Source organism: Tyto alba, unplaced genomic scaffold, assembly GCF_018691265.1.
Source record: "Tyto alba isolate M040663 unplaced genomic scaffold, T.alba_DEE_v4.0 Super-Scaffold_2, whole genome shotgun sequence".
In the NCBI taxonomy this organism is placed as follows: Eukaryota; Metazoa; Chordata; class Aves; order Strigiformes; family Tytonidae; genus Tyto; species Tyto alba.
Genome location: NW_024881282.1, coordinates 51,294,530 through 51,319,585, shown reverse-complemented (window position 1 = coordinate 51,319,585; position 25,056 = coordinate 51,294,530). Strand labels below are relative to the sequence as shown.

Genomic DNA, 25,056 nt, shown 5'->3' with positions numbered 1-25,056 from the left:
GCAGAAGAACATTCAAGCCCACCCTTCCCCCTTTCCAAAGGGAGATCTGCAGAGCAGTCATGTACATGTGGGAGGAAAAGGTTTCTTTAGAACAGGAACTGCGTCCTTCCCTTTTGTCCATCTCAATGTTTCCAGAGTAAAAAGGTTTCCATAGAAGCTCTTCATTAATTAGAAGTTACACTAACCTCAGGAAATCTAATTTTTCTTTGAAGACAGTTAGAGGCTGACCACTTGAAAAAGACTGGTCTACATGCCGGTCTTGTCAACTTGCTTTAAGAGCTATAATACTTCTGAGCTGAGCAGCACTGTCCATGTGAGATCTATTTTGCACAAGGAATGGGGTAGGGAATTTTTGCTTCCCGGGAGTGGGTTAGGCATGGCATTTACCGTCTTCTTGTCACTGTCTTCTTGTCTGCCAGGAGCCCCAGCACATGCTCTGGGTGGCCGTGGGATGGGGGCTCTGGAGAGTGGTTTGCAGGCAGGGTCTGGCCACAGCTCCCAGGAGGAGCCCCCCAGGTTCTCCCATCCATCACAGGAACTGACAGAGCTGGGCTGACTGGAGGGTGCAACTAGGGCACAGAGCAACCCTGTAAATCAGCAACCCCGTAAATCAGCAACCCCCTCAGCCTCATCTCCTCCTGAAACTGAGGAATTCATTACCCTTGGGTTAGCACAACCCTCCCATGTGTGACGCTGCTTAGGAGCCACATGGGCATCACTCCCCAGTCACCTGCAGTCCAGAGAGAGCTGGTGGCCTTATTCAGAGATACCGGCACAAAACCATGCCAACATGGACCTCTGACTTCATTCAGCCCAACAGCCAGGCACACTCCTTGCCCCAAAGTGAATCAATAATGGAAAGTAACTTCAGATGGATGCTCTTCAGGCCTGTCACTTCTGGTAATTAACGTGGTTTTAAGAGTCTTCTGTCCTCTGTTGCCGTTCAGAGTATCATGGGAAGCTGTCTGCCTTCGTACAAGAACAAGAAAACATTTCAAACATATATTCTGTTATATTCAGCTACGCAGGAAAACAATGTAAATAACAGGTCCTGCTAAGACAACTTGTTTTGACAAAGACAAGAACTGCCAACACAAGCTGCTCACACCTAAACAGGTGAAATGGTGTCAGTTAATTTTTAATACCTTGCTCACCCAAAGAACCACCAAGTTCACAGAGCAAACAAAATGGAAATAACCGCAATCTTTCCCTCCCATGTCTTTTTATATATTTTTCATTATGGGTGTTACTTGTGGACAACTTTGTACCAGAAATATAACTTGTTAGCCAGAAGGGTGATACACCTTTTGCTGCACTACAGCACAACTGAATAGTTATCTACCAAGAAGACCAACTGAAAACACACTTCTTAAGCCATGAGCAAAGGAGCTTGGTTACAGATTAACCATAAAATGGTGGCAGAAACTAGTTTGTTGTCACCCCAGTAGCCTCATTCTATATTTCAAGCTTATCTCGTGAAGGTAAATGCAGGAATATGCATCCTCTTGCAGCCATTTGTTTTGCATCATATGTAGAGTTGCTTCACTGGACTTACTCTGCTCATTCTTGTAACTGAAAGTTGCCGGAGGAAAGGCCTTTGCTTTTCCTCAGAAATCAGAAGCGCAGAAATTGCCACGCATCTCTGGCTTTTGGATCTTGTCTAGAAGACAGATGATGTCTTACCAAAGAAGGTGATAGCCTATATATTCCAGAGATGTACAAAGATTTCTGGAGCAGTCAGCCCACAGATTGGATACTTTGAATTTCAGAGCGGCTGCACACCTTTTAGCATGCTTGCCACTTCCTTCTTTGTGTCCTATGTGGGCTTTTTCCCTCCCAGCGTGGGAGAGCAGCAGCACCACAGGCGCCTCAGGCGGCGCGAGCCGCCGCCATTTTGCCTACGCCACGAGGAGCGCCTCACACCCGGCGGGCAAGGGAGAAAGGAGGAAAGAGGGGGAGGAAGGGGGGGGGGGGGGGGGTGTGGCGTCACTCCGCCCCGCCGCCATGACGCCACCTCACCGCCGGAAGTGGTGGGAGGGGGAAAGGCAGGCTGCGGGCGGCGGCGGGGCCGGGCGGGCGGGCGCGCGCGGCGCGGGAGCTGAGCGCGGGCGGCGCGGCTGCGGGCGGCGCCCCTCCGGCCGGGGCAATATGTTCAAGAGAATGGCTGAGTTCGGGCCTGACTCGGGGGGCAGGGTGAAGGTGCGGCCCCGGCGGCGGGAGGGGGCGAGAGGCGCTCCGCGGGCTGCCGACGGACACGGGGAAAACGCCTTTCAAAACGCGTCATCTTTGCTTTTCTTCCTGTTTTGTTTTGGTTTTTGTTTTTTGTGTATTTTTTTTTTTGTTTGTTTTGTTTTGTTTGTTTTGGGTTTTCTTTTTAAGGGAGTTACCATTGTGAAGCCGATCGTGTATGGAAACGTCGCACGGTATTTTGGGAAGAAAAGGGAAGAAGATGGTCACACTCACCAGTGGACGGTCTATGTCAAGCCTTACAGAAACGAGGTAAGGTGTTAAACCGTCGCCGGCCTCACCGTGGGTCGTGGAGAGGCTTAACCTATTGTGTTGATGTAGCATACTTCGCACTTGCTGGTAGCCATGGTTAATAACTGTGCCGGTAGCTATAGTTACCGTGCGTATGGGGACAGTTGCGAGGCTCTGAAGTTTGTTTGAATTGAACTTTGAATACTGATCGAGATGACCTTAATCAGCCATAAGGCTGGAAAATAGATAGACCATCATAGATCATAAGAATATCTGGGACTGACTGTGTTAAGTATGAGTTATTTGACAACCTGGCAAAGTGACTATTCAATTAACTAATTTAGCAACCAAACTTAACTTTTAAAGTGTCCTGAAGTGAACTACCTTCATTGTAATGCCAAAAACCACACCCACAGGTCAAAAAGACCCCTGCCCAGGTCAAGACCCTTCCCTGGAGCATGCGTAGTAGCAGAAGTATTGTGTAAGCAGTATTATAACTGAACATTAATCACTAACCAATCAGTATCTAGTTGGCATGTTTGGAAAAGTAGTAGTCTCTGATTTTCGTGTATAAAAGAAGCACCAAAACCTGCTGTTGGGGTGCTTGATTTGTGGAGAAGTCCACCGAGCACCCAGGCCAGAATAAATACAGTATCTTTCCTGAGCATGTTAAGATGGGCTTATTGAACGTGGGGCACAAATCAGCTTTTAGGGTGAGGATGTCGTGCCTGGGACTGCAGGGCTGTGGGGGAGAGCGGGAGAGCGCGGCACCTTGCCCCGGCTGCTGGGCGCTGTGCAGCACGCTGTGCTGATGAGTTAGGGTTTTAAAAAGCCAGGATTTGAGGAGAAGTTGTAAGAGGAGAAAATGCATAGCCTGGGGGAGGGTTCCAAAAAGGAAAAAGAGGGAAGACTCTTTTCCTCTTACCTTTTTAGAGGGACCTTTCCAGGCCAGGTGAAAACTGGAGCGTGTTCATGGGAACAAAATACTGACAGACTTGCATGCCAGTACTAATTCTTGGATTTACCATCTTGCTTTCCTACTGTGCTTAAAGTCAGTAGAAATACTGTGTTTGTGTCAGAAGAAATGATAGACAAGCAGAGTGGATGAATAAGCAGTAGTTTGGTGTGCTGTATAAATAATCGGAAATAATGTTTCTGTTTTAGGATATGTCTGCGTATGTGAAAAAAATTCAATTCAAGTTGCATGAAAGCTATGGTAATCCTTTAAGAGGTGGGTTTTGCATCTGGGGATTTGTTCCTAGAACTGGGATTTTTGTTAGTTCCACTGAGGTTATATCACGCGTATTAACACCTCTTTGTTTCCTACTGCAGTTGTTACCAAACCACCATATGAAATCACTGAAACAGGCTGGGGTGAATTTGAAATAATCATCAAGATATTTTTCATTGATCCAAATGAAAGACCTGTAAGTACATTGAACTTTTAACAACACATAATTAATTATGGTGGCCTAAAAGCTGCAGTGTGGGATATTGCTGATCAAAATAAGTCCTATCAGCCATAGAAGTAATAAAGCCTGTTCTTGTAGGAAATGTTTTTAATGCTTGGCCATGTTTTCCTTTTTCTGTGCTTTACTGTTGGCATTCGTGACTGCTTTTCCTGCACTTGGCTTCTGTGACATTAACTAATATGTGACTGCATGTTGCACCTTACGGGGTTGAGCACATACTGAGGATTTCTCCTGTATGTAGTTTCCTAGTTCTAGGATATTTGAATTTAATATTTTTGGTTGGTTGGTTGGTTTTTGCTTTTTGTCTATCAGATTTGTTCATAATCAGTTAAAAAGCAGCAAAGATACTCTGCTAGCATTAGTCTCTCCTAAGAAAACCAGGTTCAGACACTACTTTAGTTGAATAAAGCATTGGAATGAGTTTCTTTCTTCCCATCCTGTGTTTTAGACATACCTTGCAGTTTTATCCAAGTTTAGGTAGGAAACTTGATTAGGATATTTTAGGGGAAGGGGGTGTTTATTTCTGGAAGGACTGAGTTCCTTCTGCCACACGAACTACAGCGATCCTCTTGCTTTAGCCTTTTTCTGCCAAATGAGGGGAAGACTGAATTTAATGTTTTTCTTGAATATGTGAAAATTGACACCAGACTAGAAAGGGCTTCCTGCGCTCTTGTGCTCAGTAGCATCCTGACTTGTCGTGTTAACTCCATTCGCAGCTTGACCAAGCTGTTTTAAAGTTGGTTGGGTGTTTTTTTCTTTGCAGCTGTTCTTGGAAGGCTGTTTCGGTGCCTGTCATGTTCTTCCTTTCCAGGAAGTACCAGCCGGAGAAAGGTATCACCCTCTTCCACGGCCATTCACGGGCCCCTTCGTGGAAGGGAAGAACTGTGGGCTGTGTGTCCTCTTCCCGGGTCGTGGTCTGAGCGGTCAGCCCTTCCTCAGGGCTGGACAGGGGGCTCCAGTGCCTCTCCAGCTCCTGCCATTTGCAGTATAGTAATGGAAGAGTAGCTCTGCAGAGAGAAATTTCAGTGAAAAGCTATTCACAGCTTCCTCCCGGGTGGTTTTTCTTTCACAAGAAGGGATGATAAGGTCACAGAAAGCACTTTCTGACAGATTAGTTGGGAAAGTTGAACTAAATCGTCTATTTGGAAATGTTTACGAGAAGGTGGTCTTAGTGTATACACCAATACTAAACCACTTGTCCAGACATTTTTCAGGTATCAAGAAGCCTCTGGTGTGTTGAACACTGAGTATTAAATTTAAGTTATTCTGTTGAAGTTATATGACGTTGATGTTTCCATTCCTAAAAGATTTTTAAATCCTATACAATTGTTTGGTAAGAACAAATACTGCGTGTTGATACCTGGAAGAGGATTTGTATTTTTCTACAATTGTGAAGCTAATAAAATTCTGTCTTTGTATAGGTAACCTTGTATCACTTGCTGAAGCTTTTTCAGTCTGATACCAATGCCATCCTGGGAAAGAAAACTGTAGTTTCTGAATTCTATGATGAAATGGTATGAGAATTTTTAATGTAATCTTCACTTTATTTTGAAGAGTATCAGTGATACCCTGTATTTTTCTTCTTCATTAGATATTTCAAGATCCTACTGCAATGATGCAGCAGCTGTTAACAACATCTCGTCAGCTAACACTAGGTGCTTATAAGCATGAAACAGAGTGTAAGTTGAAAATTAAAATATTTTAATTTTAGAAATTAACAGTAGTTGGGTTTGCTTTTAGTGATTTTTCTGGGCTGTGACAGTACAGTGGATTTGGATGTTGCTGAAAAGTTGTATTTTTGCAGTAAGTTACCTTCAACTTTTGCAAAGTTACTAATATTTACTTGAAGACTTTTAAGATGTTCTGATCTGTATGTCTGCTGAAAAAAAAAAAGAGGAATTATGAATTACACAATATGAAGAGTTATGGCATGATCTGCGCTTAGTTTAACATCTTTAAGATGAGTTAAAACAGAACTAAGGCCACTGTATTCACGGTACAGTTCTGTTCAGCTCATGGGAATGTTAACTGCAAGCAAAGATCATGCTTTAAGCACCGAAATCCGGAACAGTTTAAGTCAAAGCAGCAACCCTTTGGGGATAAAGAGTAGCGTCTGAAAGCTCTTCAGGTCTTTTTCCCTTCTAACTCTTTAACTGTAGGTCGTTTCATAACGTACTCCTTCAGTAGAGCTTAAAGTTCTTTGCATCCATTTTATCTAATCTGTATTCAAATATAAACCAGAATATTAAGGGAATTAAAGAAATTAAATTAAAATACACTGATTCGTAAAATATAATGCATTTAGTGATAATTTCTGTTCTGATCTTCTGGATTTCATCTCTTCTACCCTCAGAAAGCAAATGTGATATTTACTGAGCCCAAATCCTACCTTGTTAGTTACAAACTCTAATGTCATTGTATTCTGGCTCACCTGGCCTTTGGCTAATCTGTGTGTTCCCCTGACAACAAAGCTCAGGTATTTTTAGTCAGTGAATTACTGGAGCTAAGGGTGGTTATGAGTTTGAAACTCTGCAGAGTTAGGGTTCCAATTTGCCTTATGTCTCTTAGGGTGTGTGGACGTGTGAGCTACTTGGTTTTTCTACCTCAGCCAGTCTTGAGGTGGATTTTTGTTACAGTGCATGTTGTTATGGTTTATGTATAGAAAATGTTTAATAATTCAAGTCATAAAAAAGTCTTGTCCCAATTTAAACTTTTCCCACTTAAAATTTTTGAATGTTTCTCCTGAGAGCAGATAGAAACTTTTAGTGGATTTTTTTGTATATTTCCTTAGAATGTGCTGCTGAAGCAGATAAAAACTAAGATTTTTTTGTCAGTGCCCATGATTATGTAGCATATGGGATATGAAGAGATATCCATAGCCTCCATGGATTTGTTGGCTTACCAGCTTAGTCCAAAAACATCTGTACGAACAAATTAAAAAAAAAAAAATTATCTCAGTAAACCAGATTGAGATGTCCTAATGTCAGGTATTTGTAAAAGCAGAGGTAGCACTACTAAATCTTCTAGATACATAGAATTAAAACTCCGGTGGGATGGAGAGTAGGAAGTGGTTATAGTACGTGGAAAAGGGACCCCAGGACGGTTGAGGTGCGGAGGCATCTCTGGAGGTCAGGTCGCCTGCCCCTCCCGCCCTAGAGCCAGCTGCCCGGGGCGCTGCCCAGGTGCCCTCTGCCCGTCGCCGGGGTTGGAGCCCCCACGGCTGCTGCGGGAACCTGTGCCAGTGCTCCCTCACCCTCACAGTGGGAAAGTGTTTCCTGGTGTTCAGAGGGAGCCTCCTGCTTTTCAGCTGCTGCCCGTGGCCTGACATGCTGTCACTGGGCATCACAAATACATTATTTGTAATTCTCTGTAATCTCCCATTTATTTGTGGTCGCCAGGTCAGGGGTTTTTTTCCCACTTAATCTTTCAAAAACTCTGCAAAATGATTGGGTTGAATGAGGCTGTGAAACAAGCTGCTTTTTTTTTTTTTTAATATTCTAGATTTTTATTTGCATACCATTTTGACTACAATTGTTGAATCTTTAAGACTAACAGTAATACATTTTTTTTCAGAACACACACCATCCAAATTAATGTTGCAATTAAAAAAAATAATTTCGACTTTTCATGGTACTTAAATATTTCTTTTTTTTCTCTTATCAACACCACAGTTGCAGATCTTGAAGTGAAAACCAGGGAAAAGCTGGAAGCTGCCAAAAAGAAAACTAGTTTTGAAATTGCTGAGCTTAAAGAAAGACTGAAAGCAAGTCGTGAAACCATCAACTGTTTAAAGAATGAAATCAGAAAACTTGAGGAAGATGATCAGTCTAAAGATATGTGATGAGTGTTGACTTGCTAAAGAGCCTATAATGAAAAAAGGACTTCAGTCATGGAACTGTACATGTTCTCTTCAATTCTGTAACTGAGACTACGTTGATTTCACTTGCAAATGAGTGAAGTATGTGGCAAATAGCTTTGTAAATAGAAGAAAAAAGAAAGGATGTATCCTTGTTTTATAGTTAAAATCTGTGGGTACTTAACAAGTGATTTCAAGTAGAAGGCATCTTGGAAACCAGACTACTTTTTTTTTTTTTAAACTGCATTTGAGTGGTATATGAAAACCTTGTATTAAGTCTTGTATTAGTTCAATGTGATTTTACAAAATGCTGGTGTTTACTTTTTTAACTTGTTTTTTCTACTGATTATATTTAGAGATGCATCTTTAAAGCTAAAAATAAAGTATGTGGGTTTTTTTTTAGTATCTTTTGTCTCTGTCCACTTACAAGATTCAAGAAAAATTGTAAATAACATACCCTGCTTTAAAGCAGGGGTTGAAATACAATGGCACACCACTTGCTTAAGTCTAGTTACAGTGGTTTCTGCAGGTCTGTCCATTATCAGCTCTACAAAGATGTGATTCCAGACAAATAGTTACAGTTTGTGCTTGCCGGGGGTGCTAGCTTAAACACCAGCAATTTATATTGCTGAGACTGACTTTAGACAGTGGTTTTATCCCGGGTGGTAATTGTGAAACACAGATGTATTGAAATTTGCTTTGCAAAGAAGCGGGGGGAGGGGAAACCCCCTTACTGTGCTATAGGTACAGTTTGGTATCGCTGAATTGCACGGTAATTTGTCCAACTGCCTACACTGAAGCTTTAGGCTCCGCCTGAAGTAACCCTTTGGTAGGTAAAGATAAAACGTTGCTTATCTCAGTTTATATTCTTACTGTTATCACTTTTACCAACGAGGAATGTTTACTTCAGGCATCAAACGTGCAAAACTGGTAGTTACTGTCATTGCTGCTTCCACTATAAAGACTTGGGGGTTTTAAGTATTTTAGCTAAGACACATTAGTAGTCACCACAGTAATTTCAGACACTGACTGCTTACTCATTTACTACCAAGTATTATTTATCACTAAATCCTTTTTTTACCTAGGTCCATCTCATTTAACTGCTTTCCTTTGCCTTTGGGTTTGGCACACTGCAGTTTACAATTAGTCTGAAGTTGTTTAAGGCTGTGCCTGGGAGATTTTGCATCAGTGTCATTATCATCTCACAGGAGATGTGTAAATACACTTAATTCAGAGATGTACTTGAGAGTTCTTGTGGTTAGTAGGGATGGGACTGGAAGGAACATTTAAGTCACCCTGTTCCTTTTCTTTCTAGAGAGATGCTGGTAATAATACCAACCTAAAGACATTTTTGCTCCATCTACGTTTAATCCATATTAAATACATCAGTGCTTGTTTGCTTCTTAATGGGAATACAGCTTTAAGAGAATTTCAGGTTGTTTTCAGATATGAGGTTGTTTTCCAGACACCAGGTGGCAGGTATGTCCAAAATATTCTCCAGTCTCAACAGCATTTTAATTGCTGGGATTTTGGCAGATCTGTGATATCTTTGGTTGATCTCATTTGCTTTGAGACTTGATTACCTAATCAGACAACTTGTATTTGTTTCTGTAGAGATGACCAAATTATCTCTTGCATGTTATGAAACTGTTCAGCAGCCTTGTGAGCAAACTGAATGTGCTGTTCCAGGAAGCGCAAAAAAAAAAAGTGTGAATGTCTGTTTGCAATTTTTGTTCATTTGGCAAAGGAAGCAGTTTTCAAAACGCAAATTTCTGGGGTTGTATTTTCGTTGGCTTTTTTTGTTTGTTTGTTTGTTTTTTTTGCTTTTGCAGGCTGAGATTATATGACAATATGAATGTACAAAACATAACTTAGGTACTCTGTTGGACTGCTTGCACTCAATTGCAGGTGCAAAATGGCAGGATTTTCCACAACTAAAAGTAATTACTTTTTTAAGCTTAATGTTGATAAGAGTTAATAAGCTTTTTTGATTACTTACTGCTTAATGAATATTACGAATGACCCTTTGGTTTCCAAGTACGTCAAAACTTTTAATTTTCCTGAATACAGTAGGGAAGAACAGCTTAAGTAAGGGGAAGGAGAGCATTATGGTGGTAAAAAATAATAGTAACAATAAGAAATTCTTGTTACATATGCATCATGATATAATTAGTTGGGGTTTATTTTCCCATTCATTTATGATACATTTATACTATTTCCATTTTTAAATGTTTTAAACTAGAACACGAAATCATGCAAGTTTCTACTGACAGTCTTGCCTATGCAAATAGCTAATACACATCCAAAATTAAAATTTACATTTCAATTTTCATAGGAAAAACCTCCTGAATGCCTAGTGATTCGGCCATAAAAAGAACTCATTAGCATTGGAATATGCAGTATTTGTCCTCCTCCCTCTCTGATAATTACTACACTTTTTAAGGTGTTCATGTGTTAAATGAGTGGCTGGCACTTCTTATTCCCACAGTTGTGGAGAATTCTGTACTTTAGGACAGAAACAAATTTTATCTGATCTACTGGTTTCTGCTTTGCGAATACTTTCACCTGAAGTGATTAACAGCTTTTCTCTTTTATGCCAAATTCTGCAACGTCTGGCAGATGTCACATTTTTTCACACTCTACAATTCAGCTTTAATTCAAACAGCATATTTTATTTAACTCCTGATATGGAATGTTATTAAAGTGCATGTTTTTTAAACATGCTTCTAAGTTTCTCAGAGAAACATTCTGGTATCTTTATTCATAGGATCAAGAAACAAGACATATCGCTAATAAAGGTCTTCTTCAACGGCTGAATTGCTCAGACAAAACTGCAAAATACAAAATCAGACAAAACATTTGAAATAATTTCACAGTTAAATTATACTTTCTACGCTTGCATCTTTAAGCACCAGCATGCTGGGTAAATACAGGTATTAAGAACTGGCAAAACCAACAAGGGTTTATGCCTCTATACATGTAGCGAGGGTGACAGAAGCTAAATATTACTGAGAAGACTGAGTTTGCATCTCACAGTTTTAGAAGTTCTTCACCATGAGGTCATGAGAGTAATCTCCATGGCTGCTATTCCCAGTGGGCTGTAGACAGCTCTGCCAGACTTCTCTAGGACTGGACAGGGACCAGGCGAAGGGAAACCATAACCCCATTTCATAATGAGAGCATTGGAGAAAACAAATTGAGTGCTTTTTTCCAAGCTGAATACAATCACCATCTCAGAAAAGGGTTAGATCCTTAGAAAATGAACATGCCTAAATCAGATGGAATTAATTTCCCATTACCTTCAGAAATTACACACCTTTTTAGTGATTGTAGAAGAAATTTACATATTGGACAACTTGGAACCCTCTTCCTTCTTGCTGCAGGTCAGGCGCATTTGCATGGTGAGGCACGACACAGGACAGGCACTTAAACTAGACAGACGGGACTCCACCACCCTCCTACCTTGTGTTTGGAAATGATCACAGCATCCGCTGCTTTGCAAAGCTTTGTGATTGCTCTGAATCTTCCTCCTTTAGTCCTTATCAGCAACAGCCAGGAACTGCAGCGTTAGATGCACACGGGCATGGCCCTGGATCACGGCAGAATGTCGTGGGCACCGTCACAGGACAAAACTGGTTTGGTACGCGCTCAACTGCCGGGCCCGCGAGTCAGCCTGTGGCTGCTCCTCTTGGGTACAAGTCTGCGCTCTTTGAGCAGCTCATCACTGATGAGAAACTCTTGTTTCCTTCTAGATTAATTTTATAGCATTTAAAAGTCATGAGTCTACAATTTCAAATAGCTAATGCAGTCTAGCCAAACTTAAAATAAATTGGTTTTAGAGTTTTGCTTACTTTGTATTAATAAACAAGCAATGAGTCCTAGTCCTTGTGCATTTGCTGAAAATTGAGAAGATACATTTCTAAGGCTGTGGATTCTTTCTGGTGTTTTGTTTGGTTGTTTTTTGTGTTTTTTTTTTTTTTTTTTTTTTTTTTTTTTTTCCCTCAAGGATAAAAGGCAGAAACAAAGTCATGGCTGTAAAGACGATTAAATTGTGTGAGTTTCAGTGTTACTTTCTTGGAACAGGGTGACACAGTATGTGTATTTTAAAATGGAAAAGCAGTAGAACTTTTCATGGTTTAATTGTTTGAAAAGTGAAATTTAATTAAAGTTTGTTCATCGTCTAATGTGACCCTGTACGGTACTAAATGCTTGCAAGTGCCCTGCGTCTGCATTTGGAGCTCGAAATGCTTAGTACTTCACTAAATAAACCTGACCTTCAATCCTTGTGAAGTCAGTGGGTTTCAGTCAGACCTCTGGTGAATGAAGGTAATAAATCAGTAAATGAAGAAGCCACATTTTCTTAGTAGAAGGGCCACTTGAGAAAAGGGCCACTTTAGTAGTGTTTTACATTTCATGACAGGCATTACAGCAATCTTTTATAAGTATCAGACTAAGGCTTTTGGAAGTCTGATAGATACCTAAGCATAAATTTAAATAAGCCATTTTTTTAATTTGTCACCTAGCCACTGCTACTGTATGCCCTCTTGATGACTCTGCAGTAAAATTACTTTCTTGTAGCACATTTTGTACATTTGCCCAAAGATTTGCCCTTTATAAGTTCCATCTCCTCAGTTTTATGCTACAGCTCCTTCACCACTCCACAAGGAGTAATAAAGTCAGACAAATGCTTTATAAGACAAAAAGCAAAGTATAACTCGGTTCTGCTGCTGCTGTTACTTCCAGAGCGTTCTCTGAAACTGAAGCCATGGAGTGCTAGCTTCTGAGTCTTACCTAAATCTAGAGTTTGTGTGACAACTCTGAATACATTTTGTAGTCATAACAGCTATCTGCACACAAGCATGTTGAACTTGGTTAGTGGCCATTATACCTGGGTCACCCCTCCCTGGTCTTGTGTAAAAATGCCCCCCAAAACGAAAACCTTGTGGCAGAACCGTTACTGTACTGTTCCTGACAAAAAATAAAATTTCCTGATCTATAGTATTTTAGTAATAGTAACATTTTGTAAACTGCATCGAGTGCTAAATCATTGATGCACTGTGTCAGACACTTATCACTACAGCTTTGGCTGGAATTTCTGCCTAAAAAACCCCACCATCACATAAATCAGCTCAGTTACTTGGGTGCATTCTGATCTCTTTACTGCTCCACAGTCATACCTGGGTTTTGAGGCCTGACTGTGGTTTATTCTACTTGGACTAGAATTGCATCCAAACTAACTTCAGTAAAGACACTTTGTAATTGTGAAGCAGAACTGGATTTGAAATAACATTCTCATGATCAAAGATTCTAAGAAGCTTTTGTAGTAATTGGAGAATAACAACTATATAAAATGTGTTTGCTTCTCATATTTAAATTAAGCATAAAGATAAAATGCATGAGAGGCTTATTAAACGAACATACAGATACTGCATCTGATAAGATCAAAGCAATTGAGTGGTATTTTAATTTAGGCATTTGACTGACTTTGTCTAAAAAAAAAAGTTTTTGAAGTAATGCTGGCCTTGTTCCATAATATCACTCAGTTGTGGATTGCTCCACCGGGCTATACCCTCCACTGCTGATATATTATTATTATTTATATCATATCCTGAGAATACTGTACATGTAAAATGCACAGGCGGAGTTCCAGGCCCGAAGGCCTTCAATCTAAATGGGCAATATAGGATGGGTGGTATAATAAATCGCAGTTCTTTACTTGAACTGTAAGCAATGTCTTTCAGCTCTAAAATTACACCATTCACTTTGAACTGAAGAATCATTCGGTACAGTTCTCATCCAGTGGCAACACAACTCAGTCTGACTACACTGGATTGTTGTGGTTTGAGCTCAGAGGGCAACTGAGTATCACGCCGCCGCTCACTCCCCCTTTCCCCTCCAGTGCTGAGAAGGAAAAAATAAGCAAAGGCTTGTAGTTTTGAGATAGGACAGGGAGGTATAAATCACCCATTATGGTCATGGGCAAAAGGCAGACTCGCTAGGGGAAGAAAAAAAGAACAGAAATTTTTTACAGACATTAGCAACACCACCACTTAACAGAGTAGGACAGTGAGAAGCATTGCCACATCTTGAGAACACCTTCCCCCCACCCCTCCCTTCTTCCCGGGCTCAGTTCTGCTCCCGATATCTCTACCTCCTCCCCCAGTGGCGCAGGGGCAGGGAGTGGGGGGGTGCGCTCAGTGCTGCTGCTTCTTCCATCTTCAGTGGGGGGAGCTTCTGGAACTTCTTCCCCCTGCTCCATCGTGGTCCCCCTCTCACAGGAGACAGTCCTCCACAAACTTTATCCAACGAGTCCCTCTCATGGGCCGCAGCGTTCCCCACACTGCTCCGTCATGGGTCACTAACTTCCTCTGACTGGATTCCCTCCCACGGCTGCAGCCCTTCCCGAGCTGCTCCGGCGTGGGACACCCCCACATGCTGCAATCCTCCCAGTGCTGAATTACAACAGCGGGGGCTATGTCTTCCCACAGGGGCCCAGCTGCCTTTGGGCACAGTCACCTTAACTGTGCATGCGATGCCCCTCACAGGCCATAAATCAATGTCTGCTCCACCGCAGATCTCCATGGGTGGCAGGGGGGGGCCGCCCTGCTGTCTCCCCACAGGATACAGGGGGGTCTCTGCTCCAGCACACCTCCCCCCTCCTTTCTTCCTCTGTTCCTCCACTGACCTTGGTGTTCACGCAGCTGCAGCAACTCCTTCACACAGGTCCGACTCCTCCTGACCATGTCCCTTCTTAAAAACATTATTGCTGATTGTCTCAGTTTTGGTGCAGAGGTGGAGCTGACTTGGAGCTGTGGGAGCTTCGAGAAGCTTCTCACAGGGGGTCACCCATATAGCCCCCTCCCCTGCTATAAAAAATCCCACCACTCACTCAAACCTAGGACATGCATAAGTGAACTGACTGCTGTCTATGGGTTTCCCCATCTTTAACAAAATTGGCTTCTTTTAAAAAATTAGTATTCCTGGAATGCTTGCATGAAAATTGTTCTTATGGGTTTAAAAAAGGAGAGATGAAAATAAGACTTGGGCCTCTCTGAAATTTCTCCGAAATTCTCCCGCTTGTATCAAAAAGGGTTTGATTTGAGGGTTGGAGTGGGCATACAGTTGTTTGGTACAGAACTAAGTAGCCTTTCGAAGAAAACTGAAGAACAAAAGCTCCAAGCAGCTTGCTTCATTACTTTGACAAAATAAGCCTGTACCTGCCAACTGTGAATGCAGAACAAAAAACTCAAATAATTCAGGCTGCTTCATAGAGGTTTGCAGTGACAAGTGGGTCTTAAATAAGATCAGAACACGCAGCCTCCCCTGAGCTCTAACACAAAGAGCAACTATTTGAACATCTCAGGGAAGGCCAAGCATATGACAGGCAGAGAAGGAAAAATAAATCAGAAGTCATCTACAGTCCACAGTTACCAGTTTGATTCTTTTGTCATAATGAAGGTCTCTTCTGTGAGAGGACTACAGCTTTCTCATCAGTGGAGTGAACCTCCCCAAGTCAGACTCATAAACTTCAACTTCTCTCACTTCACCTTTCAGGTCTATTTCTTTGGGGTTCTTTAATGTAAATATAAACCATTTTTAAAAATGCCTCATTAAAGCAAAACCTGTTCCACTGTCTTTCTATCCTGCCAAGGGGCAGTATGGAATAAGAAACACAACTGGAATAAATACGTCTCTATAGTAGTTAGCTAGTCCCATCTGAATCAAACTGCTTTGGGAAAAACTTCACGCGCAGGACGTCCTTGGTGCCTATCCTTCAGAATCTTCCCCATACTTGTGTCTGTGTGAGAGAATAATGTTGGTATACATTTTGATTCTCTGTCCCTGATTTAGTTTACAATATATGCTATTAGATGTAATTGAAGGGAAATTAATTATTTCTGCTTAAAATCATTATTGCTTAAAATACCATTAAATTAACAAGTCTGGTTTTATTTCCATTCTTTCAAGTAATTATGTAGTTGGCTTCTACTGGCTTTATGTGTGAATTTAGACAGTCCTAAAAGTGAGAAATAATATGCTGGCTGCAAAATGAGGCACTGTAAAAGCAGCTTTATATTCCATTACTAATAATTCTGCTTTGCCATACTTCATCTTTTCTTCATCTATGCCTCTTCTGGGTGAACATACCCAAAGTTACCTCATAGACTTTTATGTTGGCTGTCTCAGCAATAAATTTAAAAGTTATTTTTTCAAGGGCTAGAGTGATTCCTCACCTTGTTACCCTCACTTAATGGTTTCTGCCCACACTGTAAGAAGGTTCTTGCTTTCCTGAAGAAGTCCACTCCCTATATACTGGAAAAAAAAATTTAACCCCCCCTTGGCGTTTCTGTTTTTCTTCTCTTAAAATGTCAGGCTACAATCAGTAGTTCAGCCACAGCTTCCCCCAAGCAGGGGTGAGAACCTTCAAGAGAAGGGTAGGTGATACCTTTCACAGTCCTCCAATTTTCATTTGTTTGTATAAATCACAGTACCCAGTTATCCATTCACATCTAGATGTGATTTTGGAGTATGTGGGACAAAGGCACATGAATGAAGGAGAGTGAAGCCTGCTGTACCAGTGTTCAGAACTGTTGATCTTGCACTTTATTTGACCACTGTTTTCACTAACAAATTATGATTAAGAGGTAGGAAAGAAGAATAATCCTGCCAGTGTGAGCTTGGGTTACCTCTGCAGATTTACTGCTGAGTAGGCAGAGTTGCTTTGGAAGACAGAAAGAGAGTGGGTTTCTGTGTTTTTCAACATGACAATTTGACTTCTTCAGAAAAGCTTTTATTTCTTGCATAAAGTAATATATTGACCCCAGAGAAACTGCACAAGGTCATTGTGGGTCCAATTTACTTCACCATTTACATCAAAGTTAACTTGATGTATTTTATCTTTCCTACTCCAGATAGAAAAAAACACTGGATGAAAAGAAACACCATTATATCTGATTTTGCTAAATCAGATCTATCACTGCTAGGGGAAAAAATCCAGGTTGCAACTTTAAATGTTCTTCCTGAGCACACCAAAAGGCAACTTTCTTAAAAAAGCCAAGGTATCTCTCTCATTGCACAGGATACAATAACATGTGTGTCAGAGAAAGGAGTTTCAGAAGGGCAGATACATAACTCTGGTATGCAGTGAAGATTAGAGCTTTACATTAAAGACCATTTCCCAAAGACAATTCAGTCATTCTGCCAACCACAATGTCCCTTAGTTATGCAAATGACCAAGTAGAGCAGCAATCACCTGCTTATGCCAATGCAGGTCTTTCCACCACTGCTAACTATACTTTGTGAAGGTACCTGATGCCTCTTTAGGCACTGGGCCCCCTCAGAACCATTTTAACAATCTCTGAGCATGAAAAAAAGTTTCTTTAAATGCAGTCCGGGAACCCAGAATGATTAATCCATCCATTCATGCAAAACATCAAAAAGATACTTTGACATTTTTATAAAAAACATTCTGTAAGTCATTCTGTAAGTTTATGGCAAAATACATACCAGTAACACCTGTTCCAGTAAAAGTTACATCTATTTGCCAGTTTTGCTTTCTCACTGTCTCAGATCCCACATGCTATGGCTGGACTTTCTGCTACTGCAATGCTTTTCCCGACTGAAAAATGTATCAGGACACATTCTTGTAAGGATGCAGGTGCAAGGAAAAATTATTGTTATTTTAAATATTTTCTCTCCAGTAGTCACCATTCATAACTTACAACATATACTGTGAAAAGACTGAGAAAACCATTGATTGATTTAAATCTGCCTTAAATTTTTACCAAAGGCAAAAACTCCACACACTGGTGCTTAATCATACTCTGCATCATGTACAAGCATGCAGTTTTCCATATAAATTCCATAAGGTGTTTAATCTGCTATTGCAAAAATACTTATTTGCATACAATCACACCCTGCTGTGGTTTTAAATGTTTTCTGAGAATACATTTTGAGCCTATTATCTTAACCTCACTGCCTTTCTACCCACATATAGACTAGCAGACATGCAAACCCTTTAATTTTGATTCAGGCCTGACTGTAATTAAGTTGAAGCGCATTTGTTCTTTAAAACTATAGGACTCAGCTTATTTCATAAGTATTGTCGGTGAATACACTGTTGCTAAGTTGCTGAGCTGTGGCAGGGTCTGCAGTTTACAAATAGAAGTTCTTATTACAGGAGAAAACAGATGGACAGTTTTGGGTACTTTCGTAGTTTGTTCATCTCCTGCATGTCAGCTTTTGAACAGAAGCAGTCAGTCACAAACAGCACTATCTTATTTTTCAAAAATCTTAACCCAAATACCAAGAAGCACTGACTGAGAAATCAGGGTGAAGAACATCTTTTTACCAGCCTTCTTGTTGGAGACAGGTTTGATCCAGATGCAGAGAATATGCACTTACACAATCACATTGTGTGACATGGCAGCACATGCTATGCTAGGTATACTCTTCCTCATCATTCAGGGTCTGACAAACTAATTATATATAATTTGTTTAAAGAAGACGACATTGTAGGCAAAAAACAAAAACTGTAAGCATGGACAACAGTACCATTTATGACTCCTGCTATAGCTGCACCCTGACAAATAATCCCTCTTCTTGATGTATATTTACAAAGTATTTTAATGACTACTGTCAAGCCACTAGACAGAAAGTACCATAGCTGACTCTTGCCTTCTTTATGGCAAATCCAAAGTGTCTTGTCCCCACTGTGTTCTTGCATTGAGTTTTATTATATTAGTTAATCCCAATGAAATATATTTCATTTTTGTCATTGAATTAACCATATGAAATAATGTATAGTTAGGGCACAAGCACATGGTAAGAACCCATCTTGAGAAGACAGAACCATGTAGGCTGCAGTGGGCCTCAGGAGGACCACCTACTGCTCAAAGCAAGGCCAGTTAGATTGCTTAGGATCATGTCTAGTCAAGTTTTGAGTATCTCCCAGGAAGGAGGTCACACAACCTCTCTGGGCAACTTGCTCCAATATTTCATCACCTTCATGATAAAAATCAATCAATCAATCAATCTCTGTATCTAAGCAGAATTTCTCATGTTTCAGTGTGCGTCCGTTCCCTCTCAGCCTATCACTGTGCCCTTTGAGAGGAGTATGGCTTGGTCTTCCACGCAGACAACAGCTGTAAGATCTGCCCTTAGCCACCTCCTTAAGGTTGAACAATATCGGTTCTCTCAGTCTTCTACAATACACCATTTTTTCCAGTCCCCTGACCATCCTGATGTTTCTCTCCTGTACTAGTTGCAAAAAGGCCATACTGTGTCAGATGACACAGGTATGCCTAACTTGCTTCTGCACTTAATGACCAGGACTAAGCATTCAGGAAGAGATTATAAAGAACAAGTTAGGTACAGCAAAATCCTTCTTGATATATATTCAGAGTTTTCGGTAAACCAGTGGTTAGGGAAAACCTGAACCAAAGGCCACTCTATTCCATTCCACTTATCAGCTGCCAGTGCACTGCTTCCCTTTTGAGTTTAGTCCCTTTTTGAAAGTAATGATAGTTTTAGCTTCCACATTTCTGGAAGTAGTGAGCTCCATACTTTAGTTCTGCAGCATCTGAGAAAAAGACTACCTTTTGGTTGTTTAAAAAGTTGTTTAAAACAACCAAATGGTTTAAAAATAGTTTTAAAAGTGTTTTGGTTTGTTGTTTTTTTTTTTTTTTTTTTTTTTATCCAGTGTTTCCTCTGCGCACCCACTTACCAGAAAAAGTGAATGAGAGCTCCCTACCTTCTCTTCACAAGCCATCATTTTATAGAATTTAACCATCTTCCCTCTCTCATCCAGGCATTGTCAATTTTGTCTTTTTCAAACTGAAAAGTCCAAGTGTTGGCAGTCATGTTTTAAACAGAAACCATTCTCTGTATTTTATTATTCTTTTCTACCTTTACCTTCTTTCTAACCTGGGAAACCAGAGCTTCATATTGTTCTCTATATGTGGCTATACCACTGATGATGTACACAAAGATGTCACAACATTTTCTGCTCCATTCTATCTTCCTTTTCTAATAATTCCTGATATTTTTGACTTGGAACTGGAAATAAAGTTTCCAAAGAATCACCTATAGAGACCCTAAGAACTCCTTCATCAGCAATAACAGCATATGTAGAACTTAACACTAGGCACATATAATTAAGATTGGTGTTGCCTGTATGTATTACTTTTCAGTTATTGAGACTAAATTTCAACTTCTAGTTTAACACCCATGCTGCTCAGCAGAATGAGATCCTTTTGAAACTTCTTGCTGTCAGCCTCATACTCTACTTCTGCAAAGGATTTTGCATCAGCAGCAAACTGTGCTGCTTCCTTACTCACTCTTTCCAAGACCATTTGTGAGCATGCTAACTAGTGCAGGTCCCAGCATGAATCCCTGTGGGAGTCCAATTGTAAGTCTCCCGCAGTGTAAAAAATGACTATTTATTGCTACCCCATTAACCTTTCTCTGTCAGCTAGTTACTAATTCACAAGAAAGGCTTCCTTACTAACCTGTGACAGCTAGTGTTCTTTAGCAGCAATGGTGAGGGATTGTGCCAAAAGCTCTTTTGAAATCACTACAGTGAATCTATCACCCTGGTTTATCAGTTTGCCGATTTTGTCAAAGAACTCTGTAATTATGACAACGCTTCTCTATCTACAAAAACCCATGTTGATTTTTCCATAGTCTGATGTATCTGTGTGTATGCTGAAGCCTCACTCCAGCTCTCTGTCATTGATTTGCTTGTGTGACCCAAGACAAGTCTTGGTGACTACAGCAGTAAGAGGACTCGGATGCTGAAAATTAACCCTTATGATCCTTAAATCCAAAATGACCGTCTTCAAAATTCTCACCTAGTTGCTTTCTAGATATGGAGGTGCTTACATTCCATACGTTTTTATTTCAGTGAGGTTCTCAAAACATCTCCAATTGCTTCAGCATATACTTCCCAACAAGCTAATTCTACTCCTAAAGGTCCACCCCAGACAGTCATAACTAAACAATCTGAGTGGCTAGGATTAAGGAAGCTGTAATAACCATATGATGGTTATAGAACACTCTGAGTGAAGAAAAATATTAATTTATATGTTCACAGATGGAGGATAAAACCAAACCCAGGTCTCCCACAAGCTGAGTTTTCGGGGTTTAATCACTGAACTACAGGAAAAGGACAGGATGGTTTCCCCCATCCCTTAAATATTCACATCCTGTGTAAAGCGGATCCCTTAGGCATCTAACATGAAAGAGTTTACTGACGTGAACTCCAAGTAGAGCAAGCAGCTCCTTCCAACTCAGTTAGTTTTGACCACACTCAGTTAGTTGAGATGCACACTTGTAAGTTCTGCAGCTGTACTGGCCTGCCTGCTCTGCCTCTGCATGGAAATACCCGCCACGTAGCTGTGTTGACAAAATGGACTATTTGTCAGTGTCCTGGTTATAAACCTGCAGTATGGACTTAACATTCCTGAATTAGCACTGTAGTGTCTGAGACAAAGGCACATTGCTCATCTGCCAATTTTCCAATAGCAGTAGCAATACCTGCTCATGGGACACAACAGACGCAAGCCCAGCATCTTACAAGATTCTTTAGCACTAAGCCCTGGTCACTGTGGCTTTGGTCACACAAATGTCATTGGCCTTTCACAGTGAAAAGTGTGGCCAGCTTCTTATTCAGAGTGGATCCCACATAATCCCATTCTTCCACTTGCTTCTGTCCCCTATCATATAGGAAACCTGGATAGAGAACAGATTGCGATTGATTTCAACCACCAGCAAGGTTCTTCAATGTTAACTGCCACAAATGCGAGCCGTGCAGTACCAAGAGCCTCTGTAGACCTAATCCACACTCCCTTTTAAGGAAAACGGAACTTTATTTCTTCTCTTGTAAAGAAAACACGGAAATAATTCCAGTAATGCTAATGAAATATCAAGTAACACAATGACAAATGCCCTAAGAATATCTAAGTAGTTATTCACTAGTGAATAAACAAATAAGGCAAAGGGCACTTGCTTCACGCAGAGATTTAAAATAACCAGCTGTTTTCTCCTGTGAGAGGCATCTATACTGTCCCCTGAATGAGGAGGGGCAAAATAGAAAAATGGTGTCTGTTCGGCTACTTAACTCTATCATACTTTGTGCCCACAAAGGAGTCAAAATTACAGTTGCACAGGCTGCTTCATTTTTAGAAGTCTGACATTGTGACAATGCTCTTTGAACACTGTTCTGTACATAGTCAAGTGTGCACAGTTCTGAGGCCCTGAATCTCTGAAATACAAAGGGGTGAAGTAAGGACATAGCAGCAATCTTCACTTGGAATTTCCTTGCTTTTGTCAGCTGAAGTCAGATCTTGAAGGTTATTGCAACACACTGTAGCTCTTTTGCATTTAATTAGATTTGCATCTCGCTTGGTTATCACAGGCTAGTTGGAAACAGACGTGTGTACATTCTACAGTCAACACATTGATGCAAGAAGTTACAGGAACTGCATGGGGCAGCCTTTGTTAGGGGAACGAAAATAGTTCAATTTGGTTAAGCAGAACATTCATTTGTGAGGAGAACTGAATTAGTATATACTTGGGAGGCCCAAAAGGCAGCTTCACTTGCAATGGTGTTTTCCAGGCTTTCAATATTCAAATGGTAAGGGACCAAGTATCTAGTATTTCAACGAGTAAAATGCATAGTACCACAGACAGCAAGCTCAGCTTAAAATGAGTTCAGAGAAAATACCTAAGTTTAAAATTATGTTTCTGCAGCTCACTGTATTATCTTTAAAAGTCCATCAACCAGCTGCAATGGTGAAAGTATCCTGTCCATGGTACACTACTTAGAGCTCATGGATCCTTTAACCATGTCAATAGTATATTTGTACAAGAACTAGACAATTTATACAATGGAGGAAAACCAAACTACAATACAAAGAGTCACCTCAGGAATTCCTGAATGATCATGTCTGCTCTGCTTTTCCCTGAATACCACAGGAATAAGAGCAGATCTATCATATTCCAGCAGTCATTTCCAGAAACGTTTCATTACGTGAATAATGCTACAAGGCAAGATACCTTTATTTACTATTGGATTTTAACACTTTTTTTTTTTTCACTTTTAACTGAAATGATGACAACTTAATTAAGGATGACAATGAATTAGTGAAGTACTGGTTTAAATTATTGGCTTGATCTTGTACTTCCTTCTGAAAAAAAGAAAAGACAATTAACTTTACTGGGGAGGTGTTCTTAAGAAGTGCAGGATCAGACTGTAAGTGGCTGCTATATAGTCCTTACCTCATGCAAGGGCTTTGTTCAATTGTGAAAACAAAATCTTCTTGATTTAATATACAAAGGGTAATTCCACTTTGCATGCCACACATATCTACTGAAATGTTGTTACAGACTGAATGTGTGGGGTTTTTTTAGAAAGTTTTTGTTACAGTGTCAAATGGATTTTGGAAAGCGGGGGGGGTGGGGTGGGGTGGGGTGGTGGGGTGGGGGGCAGAACAAAATTACACTCCAGGTATCCCCTTACAGCAGAGAGAGAACTTCTGTACCACGTTTCAACCAGAAACATGCTTTGGCTGCTGAGTCATAAACCTCAAAAGACAGTGTTTATAATAGAGCCCTCACCTATAGCTAGGTTAAGTGCTATCTATAGCAATGTCAAAGGCCTTTTTTATTGCAAAACAAAGTGATTGCAAAGTTCTGTGATTTGTCATGAGGCTATTGCTATGGTTCTATTTTTTAAGAGAAACTGTTTACTCTCCTATGTTTTCTTCAAGGGTAGAATTTATAGTTGAAACATTAAGGATCTGAATCAGTATCCATCTTGAAAAGCACATCCAGGCTTCATGCTGGGGTATACATATCTCATACTGACCAGAAACGACTTCCCTGATGAGAAGACAAACTATACATGAAACAGGATAGGTTTCAAAGTTCTTGGGAAGAAGAAATATAACTCCTTCACTTCATACCCTTGAGAAGTTTGTTGCCATGAATCTCTGAACAACATATGAAAGGAAATCGCAGAAATACAATGCAGAATTTGGAGTTCTATTCCCCAAGAATCCCCTCTTTGTCAGGCCCAGGCATTAAGATAGAATACAAGATAAATAAGGAGTACTTTCTTAATTTGATAAATCTGCTGTTAAAACATGTATGGCTGGACTGCTCTCTTGCTTACAGAACTGAATACTGCCTAAATCAATGTAGGTCACAGGCAAAAGCACTTGGCCTCCAGAGTCCAAATTTAATGATAAAACCCACCACAAAACGTTGGTACCATTTTGTAAGAATCCAGGAACTGGAGCAAGAGGGATCTATGAACTGACACTGAAATACATTAGGACACTAAAATGAGAACTTCTGGAAATACAAGCTACAGTACATATGATACAGTTCAATTTTATTTCCTCTTCAAAGACTAAGAATCTTTTAAAAAAGATTCATATGACCTGATTTTTAAATAAAATGGTGTTAAGCTGAAAATTTTCATTTGGGGTGGAAGTTTCATTATTCATAAAGAAGTTAATTCTAAGTAGTACTAAAATTTAACACCTTTAAAGTGAACATTTAATTAGGTAAACCAGATATGAATCAGAGAACGATGAAATGTATGATTACTTTTGTTGCCTCAGAAAAGCCATGCATTTGGCACACTCATTAGCCACTGTATAACACCATATGAGAAAAGCCCAAGCAAACACACTGAAATGTTTAACTACAAAAATTATAATTTTATAAATTTTAGCTATAGGCTAACCACTTACGGAAAAGCTTTAAAGGTGGCAGCAGCATCTAATTTTTAAAAAGAGAGAATATGAGCTATAGGGAAACAACAGAGGGGGTGTTTGACTTCAAAGTTGATCTAAAGAAAGATTTGGAAGATCTAACAAAACTGATGAAGCCATCAAAGGACTTAAAGCAATCTAAATTCAAAATTTGCAGAAGTCTGCAAATAGCTATGCAATCTTCAAAAGACTAGTAATCTATAAGCATGTGGACAGAGGTGCAATAATCTCTGTTTGGGACGACAAAAATGATTGTAGATACAACCAGCAACCACTGTGTCATGGATCTAAAATATCTACAAAGCAACAAAGAGAAGGAACAACAACATGACCAGTTAGAAATTCTCAACAGGAACATGACACAGCAAGGTTTTAAGAAGCCAGAAAACCACCTGGAGCAAGGTGTGTAACAGCCAGAGGGCACAGCAAAGTTCCAGTATCTAAATGCAGAACTGGTCTGTCAGTAAAT

General features: G+C 40.3%; 1 protein-coding gene across 1 annotated transcript; it reads left to right on the top strand.

The window, feature by feature from the left end:
- The first annotated feature begins 2,060 nt into the window (after positions 1 to 2,060).
- Positions 2,061 to 8,203, top strand: LOC104365511 (YEATS domain-containing protein 4). Its single transcript, XM_032999900.2, has 7 exons — positions 2,061 to 2,199; positions 2,380 to 2,499; positions 3,643 to 3,709; positions 3,811 to 3,905; positions 5,372 to 5,464; positions 5,542 to 5,629; positions 7,622 to 8,203. Exons 1-7 carry the CDS (start codon positions 2,149 to 2,151, stop codon positions 7,789 to 7,791), a joined length of 684 nt encoding a protein of 227 aa, XP_032855791.1. The 5' UTR covers positions 2,061 to 2,148; the 3' UTR covers positions 7,792 to 8,203.
- The last annotated feature ends 16,853 nt before the right edge of the window (positions 8,204 to 25,056 follow it).